Below are 8,775 nucleotides of genomic sequence, written 5' to 3'. Positions count from 1 at the left end.
TGATCTGCCTCGCCGGGGAAGAGCGCAATGATGGTGCCAACTTGGGCCAGTGAAGCAGCGTCCTCCACAACTAGATTGAAGAACAAAACGACAACAACTTGTCTGTTCCCCTTCCCCTAATTCCCCAGCACTGTTCCCATCCCCCCAATTACCCAATAAAAATCTTAAAAAAAAAAAATTACAAGTAAAGATAATATCTGTTAAGTAAAATACCTTCTATATTTTTCACAAATGTATCTTTATTAACAAGCTGAAAGGACAAGTTAAAATTTTAAATTCATAGACTCCTCATGATTTCATGTTGGAATGTAGCAGCAAGGGGAGAGAGTGCCTACGGCCTGTGCTTTTCTCCGACTCTGTTCCGTATAATGAGGGGCCTGTCATGCATGCATGTGATTACCTCACCTCGCTCATCCAATCTGTTTACACACCCCTGCCAACAGCTGCTACTTGGCCACCCCTTGGCTTATAGGTGAACAAACAGCAGACTCCTGTCCCCTCAGGAGTCTGAATCCCATGTAGATTTGGGAAGTGGGCTTGGGGCCATTTGTGTAAGGAATTCCAGGGTGTCTAAGGGTAGGAGTAAATCTAGGTGGGCACAGTCCCTTGAACTCCTCACATTATGATGATGGGCAGGGCTCTAAAGAATGAAGTTGGGGAGCTGTCCCTTTTGCCAGGTCAAAGAGTGCTACTGCCCAGGGTGCTCAGGAGAGAAATCTGCAGATGATCTCAACCCAAGAATCACAAAACATCTAAGGAACACAGACACCAGGAGTCATCCACAAAAAATAAAAAAAGTGGAAGAATAAACTCTTGAATAAACAAAGCAAATGGAGCAATCTGAAAAGGACTTAGGAAGTACCTTTTATGTCCTCAAAGAGAAAAAGGGGAAAATAGCAACAATGAAAACAAGAATGGGAGCTGTGAAAACAAACCAATTGAAATGATTGGAAAGAACAGTATTTAGCTTTAGACTTTAATAGAAAACTATGAGTGGAAATTTCTAAGTTAAAACATTTATGGGTAAGCCCTAAAAGAAGGGGAAATATTTTAGTAATCAAAATACATAAAAGTGACTTAAACTTGCCTATTAAAAAACATTCTTGGGTTGAATAAAAACCAAGCAAAAACAGCTTGCTATTTATAAAATAGCACTGAAACTTTGAAACTTTGAAAATAAACAGGAAAAATATACTGATAGCTCACCAAAGAAACTGATGTAACAATGTTAATATTAGACCAAAGTTAATAAGAAAAACACTAAAAGGGAAAATGAAGGACATGAAATAGTTATAAAAGGAGTAAAATACTATAAGATGTATTTGTCATGAACTTGTATGTACCCTTCATAGACTCAATATATAAAGCAAAAATCAACTGAATCATGAGGAGAAGTGGCCAAATCCCTATTCATGTGTATTTTAATGCTCCTCTTTCAGATGAAGCTGTCAAAAGTTGGTAAAGATTAGGCAATTTGAACAAGATGATTCAAGTGCTTCACATAAAAGAGTTTGTGTGTGGTAGGCCATGGCCAGACCTGCTGTAGATCTGACAGTGCATTAAGGAATTGAATGTAGAAATACTTGGCTGTATCATTGCAAGGAAATAATAATGGTTCTGGGCTCTTTTGACCTGGCAGATTCCTCACTCCACATTTATAGTCATTTGATTTAGGAGAAAAATTCCACTGGAATTCAGTGGGGCAAAGGAGATCTTTTCAATAAATGGCGATGAAACAATTAGATATCCATGTGCAAAAAAATAAACTTTGATTCTGATTCCTATTTCAGTGCAGTTCCGGTAAAGAACTCAACAGGGTGTGTGTGTGTGCGTGCAAATTGATAACCTGATTCTAAAATTAATATGGAAATGTGAAAGTGTCAAACGTAGCCAAGGCAAATGTAAAGAAATAGATGTAAATGACTATAAAGCTGTAGTAATTAAAGGGTGTGGCATATTCCCAAAGATAGACAAATAGATCATTGTTACAAAATAGAGTCCAGAAATTCACTCACAGATAAATATCATCTGACTTAAGACAAAGAGGACACTGCAGTGCAGTTGGGGAAAAAACAATCTTTTCAATGTATGATACTGAATCAATTAGATAATCATCTTGAAAAAAGTGACTCAATTCCTACTTCACAACATAAACCAAAATCAATCCAGATGTTAAATGTGAAAGATGAAACAATAAAATTTTTAGAAGGAAACATAAGATAATATTTTCATGATGTTGGGTAGGCAAATATTTTATTAAATAGGACGAAAAATGCTAACCAGAAAGAGAAAAATGAGAAATAGATCACATTAAAATTAAGAACTTCTAGTCAACAAAAAGCACATTAAGATAGCGAAAAAGCAAGCCACAGATTGGGAGAAGATATTTGCAATAGGTATTTATGACAGAAGACTCATAACTACAGCACGTAAAGAAATCCTAAAAATCAATAAGAAATAGACAACCCAATAGAAAAATGAGCAAATAATGTGAGCAGGCACTTAACTAAAAAGGACTTTTAAATTGCCAGTTAATATATGAAAGAGCATTCAACTTGATTAGTTGCATCAGGGAAATGCAAATTAAAACTTTGATGTGATATTACTACACATATACCAGGAAAACTAATACTAAAAAGATTGACCTTACCAAGTGGTGCTAAGGATTTGGAGCAAACAGAATTTCACATACTGCATGTATACATTGCAACCATTTTTTGAAAATTGGTAGAATCGTCTAAAGCTGAACATACTCATAACTATGACCCAGGAATTTCATTCCTAGCTATATACCAAAGAGAAATAAGTACTTGGTTCTACTAACAGAAATGCATGTGAATCTTCACCAAAAGACAAGTGCAAGAATATTCATAGCAGCACTATTCATAATAACTCCAAACTAAAAACAACCCAGATGTCCATCAACCATAGAATGAATGAATAAAATATAGCATATTAAGACAATGGAATACTATATAGCAATGATAATGAAAGTACAACTACATGTAACCAGATGGATGAATCTCACATATATAATGCTGAGCAAAAGAAGTAAGATAAAAAAGAGTACATACACTTTGATCCCATTTATACAGAGCTCAAAACCTATCAGAACCATGAGTAAATTAATATGTTAGGAATCGGGATGGTGGTTATCCCTGAGGCAGGAAGAGATGGGAGGTAGTATGATGGGCAATCTAAGGTTCTAGTAATATTCTGTTCCTTGATCTGGTTATGTGGGATGTTTATTTGTGTATCTTTCTGCCTGTATGTTATACATTAATAAAATGTGTACATGAAAATAAGTGAAAAATAATGACAGTGGAAAAGGTTGACACTGTAAGCACTAAGAAAAAAAAACCATTAAGTGCTTACTACATGCCAAGAACTGTTTCAAGTGCTATACATTTTTAACTTATTTAATCTTCACAAGCTAAGTGAATAATGAAATTTAAATCAGAAATTAATACTATAGATCTTTGAAAAGGCAAAAGAAATGGTCATTAGGACCATAAAGTAATTTTTTAGATAAAGGTTAATAATATAGCCAAACCTCTTAGAGGAAACATTAAGGCAAAAGATGGAAGATGCAAATAAAGAGCATTAGGAGTGGAAGAGGGACGTAACTACAGAGTAAATTATTTAAGAACCAAAAGAGAATACTATGCATATTTTTTGCCCTATATTTTAAAATTATATAAATTATACAGTTTTTAAAGAAAATATAAAGTACCAAGTTGTTTTCAAGAAGAAATAGCAAACCTGAATAGAAGAATATAGAAATTGAGTTGGTAAAAAAAAAAAAAAAATCCTTTTAAGAGCACCAGGCCTAAACAGTTTTAAAGGTAAATTTACCACTCCTTTAAGGAATACATAGGCTCTGTTTTACACAAATTCTTTCAGAAAAAAAAGAGAGAATAAAAGTTAACTTATTCATTTTATGAAGCTAGTATAGCCTTGATTTGAAAACTGAAAAAGGATATTACTAGAAAGGAAAATTACATCTCACATATGAAGAAGGCCATTTCACATATGAAGAAAATGCAAAAATTCTAAGTAAAATACCAGCAATCAAATCTTTCAGTACTTAAAAAGGGTAACTTATCATAACAAGTGGGTTAATCACATAAATTCAAGTTTAATACAATATCAGAAAACCAACCAATGTAGCTTACTATTTTAACAGGAAATATAGGAAAAATGCTTCAATAGATATGGAAAAAGTGTTTAATAACATTCAACACTCATTCATGATGTAAACTCTGGGATCAGAAGGAAATTTGAGTAACTTAATAAAGGGTATCTACCACAGCCTTCAATAAACATAATACTATAGGTGAAACTTTAGAAGCTTTTATCCTTAAAGTAAAGAAAAAGACAATGATCCCTTATCACCACTATTACTTAGCAATGCAGAGAAGATCCCAGCTCCGAGTTTATTAAGTTAGGCTATGACCCCTCTTCCTCAGGGACATTTGGAAATATGGGTGGCATTTTTGTGTATGGTAATGATTAAAAAGTGCTCTTGGCATTTAGTACATGGGGTGGGGTTTAGGGGGTAGGCTGGCATGGATTTTAAACATCCTATCCTCCAAGGGGCAGCTCATAAAACAAATAATTGTTTGTCCAATATGGCAATAATAGCACTCTGGTCAGACATACTGAGTCAGTGCAGTAAAATAAGAGAAAAATGAGGTATGAGGATTAGCAAAAAGGAAAACTATTTACAGACAATGCACTAATTTAGAAAGTCGAATGAAATAAATTATCAGAATTAAGAGCTTGAGTTCAACAAAGTAGCTGATTATGAAATCAGCATATAAAGTAGCTTTCCTATAGATGAGCAATATCTAATTAGAAATATTGAAAAAAAATCATTTTTTAATGCCAACAAATAACAAAGTATATAGGTAATCACTTAATGAAAACATGTGCAAGGCATTTATGAGAAAGATACAGATTGTGACCTTCTGCAAGTTACTTTGCTATTTCAAAATTTAGATTTGTCCAATATAGGGCATTTCCACGTGTGATTATTCAGTAGTCCCATAATATTCTTCAAATACTTTCTAGCATCTTACATGCAACTAAAATGTCTTCTGGCTGAATTAACAAGAAGCAGTGCAAGGTTACAGCTGTGAGGCACATCTGGAGGATGTTTCCTAATACCATTTCATCTTGTCATAACCTTGAATTTGAAGAGGACAGGACAGGAACTGAAAGGGAGTAAATGAAATACTGGTAGGTACATGAGTTTTTCCCTGTGTTTCTAAAGTATTTTGCTTCATCCTCCAGGTCGAGGTCTCCCAGCAGGACAAGCTGAGGTAGAGATGATAGAACGTGCCCGGGAGAAGCGAGCTTGGGAAGCCACTCTGCCCTCTCTGAGTGACACCGCCCATGCTGAGAAGAGGAGGAGGATGATAAATGCGATGGAGAGGAAGGAGTGGGCCTTCAGAGAGCAGGAGATTGAAAAGTAGGTTCTCCATCACCCAGACAGCTGCTCCTGCTTGATGGGGAGTAATGTTAATACTTTTTATCTGTAAAGCATTTTCCCAAATGTATAGGTTTAAAAATAATCCTCAGCCTGTAGCCATTGGAAATTGGGCTTCTGGTTCTTTCAGGAATAATAACACTATAATTTTCTCTCCATTAATATAAAAATGTTTAATGCCCTCTTTGTGTGTGAAGTTCAGCGTGGAACCCAGATCTGAGTGATTCCTCAAGGCACCTCTGATTCTTCTCTTCCCTTTTCTCTTTAGTATCTGGTCTAGACTATCACAGAATCCCACTGAGTTTTGCAAACTGTCTTTCAAACTGTTCCCTTTCTGTTCATTCCCAGTGTCACTGTCCCTAGGCCTTGGCTTTCTTTATATGCATCAAACAGTCTCCTAGCTGATCCTCTCTCTTATTGCCCTGGTATTGGATTTACAGTCAGGACACCTTGGGTTCTCGCTACAGCTCTTGGGGCTTTTTCTATTTAAAAGCCAAATTGTGGAATTTTTCAGTTAAAAGATGAGCTCACAGCACATAAATAACCATATGCCTAGGTACTTCTTGTTGAGTTTTCAATCATTTTCACTGATGTATTTTCAGTAATGAGGTCATCTCTGGAATATGTAGAAATGATGAGAACCAAAAAATGACAACTCCCTAGCAAGAAAGAAAGGATGAGAACTCACCGAGGTTGTCCCTTATTCCAGGCTGTACTAAGGCACTTTATTGCTCGGAGTGATGCTGCCAAGGCCCCTTACAGCATGCTTACATCCAAAAAAGTTAGGGACAAAGAGAGTCACGGACTCAGTGTGGTTCTGAATTCAAAATATGTTTCTTTTTTTTGCAATACCTTCTGATTAGCCCTGAATCAGGACTGTGTGATGTTTTGGTAAAAGCTTGCAATTTAATAGAAAATAGTGTTTGGAGCAAAGTAGGTACCAGATATCCAATCCTGTCTGCAGAAATTTAAATTTATTGCTGCAATTTGGAGAAGTATATTCTTGTCAGAAGGACATAAAAAATATTTTAAAAGTATCTGGCCAGAATGCAGACATTATCTGAGAAAGTAAGTTTGTTCAACTGAGGGTAATTTTAATAAACGTGTTTTGAGCCCCTCCTCTGTGCCAGGCTCTGTGCTGTGAGTTGGGGAAACAGGGATGAATAGAAAACTGCTATGTATGCCCTGACAGAGCTCCTTGTGGTCCACTGGGGTGGGGGTGGGGAGGCTGGGTGGGCATGACACAAAAGACCTTTAGATCAACAACTCTCAAGCAAGGCCTGTCAGGTGATGTGCTGCTCTATACACAAAGTGCCAGGGGAGCCCAGGGGAGACAACAGTCAGTTCTGTTTGAGGTGGGCGGAGATTTGGGAAAACTACTGAGAGAAGGTAGCCTCTGAGCTGGGTGTTGCAGAATGAGTAAGAAGCCATCAGGTTTCACAGATGATATTATCAGTGATGATGATGATGCTATTGATGTAGCATGTAACACATATAGAGTGTTTATTATATGTTGAAACCAAGTTTCAGTAATTCTCAAAGTGTGGTCCAAAGATCAGCAGCAGCAGCATTATCTAGGAACTTGTTATAAATGCAGATTCTCTGGCCCCACCCCAGACCTGCTGAATCCACTTGGGGTGGCAGCAATCTGTGTCATAACAAGCTTTCTGATCACCTGATACATGCACAAGTTTGAGAACCACTGTTCTAGCACGCTGTATACATTAAATTATTTATTGCTCACAACAACCTAGTGGGATGGATACTATTATTATACCTATTTTATGACAAAAGACAAATTGTTAAAGTTTTCAATTAAGAGATGAGCTCACAGCACATAAATAACCATATGCTTAGGTTCTTCTGGTTGACTTTTCAATCATTTTCACTGATGTATTTTCAGTGAGGTAAGTGATAAAGCTGAGAACTGAACCTAAGGTTTCTAACTCTACAGAAAAAGGTGACTGTTGCTTTGTGGCTTATTTTTAAAAGCGTCTGTCCTTATGAAAAAATTGTTCAACCTCACTAATCATTAGAGAAATGCAAATAAAACCACAATGAGATACCACCTCACTCCAGTCAGAGTGGCTATCATCAATAAATCATTAAACAACAAGTGCTGGTGAGGTTGTGGGGAAAAGGGAACCCTGGTGCACTGTTGGAGGGACTGCAGATTGGTGCAGCCATTATGGAAATCAGCATGGAGGTTTCTCAAAAACCTGGAAATGGAACTACCTTATGACCCAGCAATTCCACTCTTGGGTATCTACCCAGAGAAACCCAGGATGCTAATTTGAAAAAATATATGCACCCCTATGTTTATCGCAGCACTATTTACAATAGCCAAAACTTAGCAACAATTGAAATGTCCATCGGTAGATGGCTGGATTAAGAAACAGTGGTACATTTATACAATGGAGTATTACTTCACTATAAAGAAGAATGAAATCTTACCATTTGCAATGATATGGATGGACCTAGAGAACATTATGTTAAGTGAAATAAGTCAGAGAAAGACAAATACCATATGACCTCACTGATATGTGGAATCTAAAAAACTGAATGAACGAGCAAAGTAAACAGAAATAGTCTCAGAGACATAGAGGAAAAACTGATGGCTGCTAGTTGGGAGGAGGTGGGGATGAGGAAGAAAGGGAAGGGATTAGACAGCATAAATAGGTAACTACAATATTGCCCCAGGGATATGAAAGACATTTGGGGAATATAATTAATAATGTTGTAAATATTTTGTAGGGTGTCAGATGGTCACATGTCTTGTTAGGGAGACCACTTCATGGATGGCGTAGAGACTTAATCACTGCAATGTTCCCCTGAAGTTGATGTTGTATAATATTGTCTGTCAACTATAATTGAATATATATATAGTCATGGGATGTGGAGTAGAGTGTGGGAGTGGAGTCAATGGAATTGTAATAGATATGTATGATATCGAGGGAGCGGGAGTGGGGAGGCGGATTGTCACTTTGAGGGGTAAAAAGCATAACTATTGCACTGTATTGTACACTGAATCTAATTTTAAAAATTAAATTAAAAAACAAACAAACATCTGCCTTTCCATATTCACTTGTCACTACTTCCCCACCCTCCATATGTATTCAGTTTGAGAAGTTCCACCAGTATGAGCTTCGTCTCTCTAGTCTTTTTTTTTTTTTTTAAAGATTTTTATTTTTTATTTTTTTTTTATTGGGGAATTGGGGGGATGGGAACAGTGCTGGGGAATTGGGAAAGGGGAACAGACAAGTTGCTGTCGTTTTGTTCTTCAA

At 36.5% G+C, this 8,775-nt stretch overlaps 1 protein-coding gene across 1 annotated transcript in view; it reads left to right on the top strand.

Annotated features, from left to right (window-relative positions):
- CFAP91 (cilia and flagella associated protein 91) overlaps positions 1-8,775 on the top strand; it is a 59,124-nt gene that overhangs the window by 22,610 nt on the left and 27,739 nt on the right. Inside the window, exon 5 of the mRNA XM_019651029.1 lies at positions 5,296-5,473. Within this exon, the coding sequence (XP_019506574.1) occupies positions 5,296-5,473 (178 nt within the window). The remainder of the gene's footprint in view (positions 1-5,295; positions 5,474-8,775) is intronic.

Source organism: Hipposideros armiger, unplaced genomic scaffold, assembly GCF_001890085.2.
Source record: "Hipposideros armiger isolate ML-2016 unplaced genomic scaffold, ASM189008v1 scaffold_8, whole genome shotgun sequence".
NCBI lineage: Eukaryota > Metazoa > Chordata > Mammalia > Chiroptera > Hipposideridae > Hipposideros > Hipposideros armiger.
Note: the sequence above shows the minus strand (reverse complement) of the source record. Positions and strands in the feature narration are given on the sequence as shown.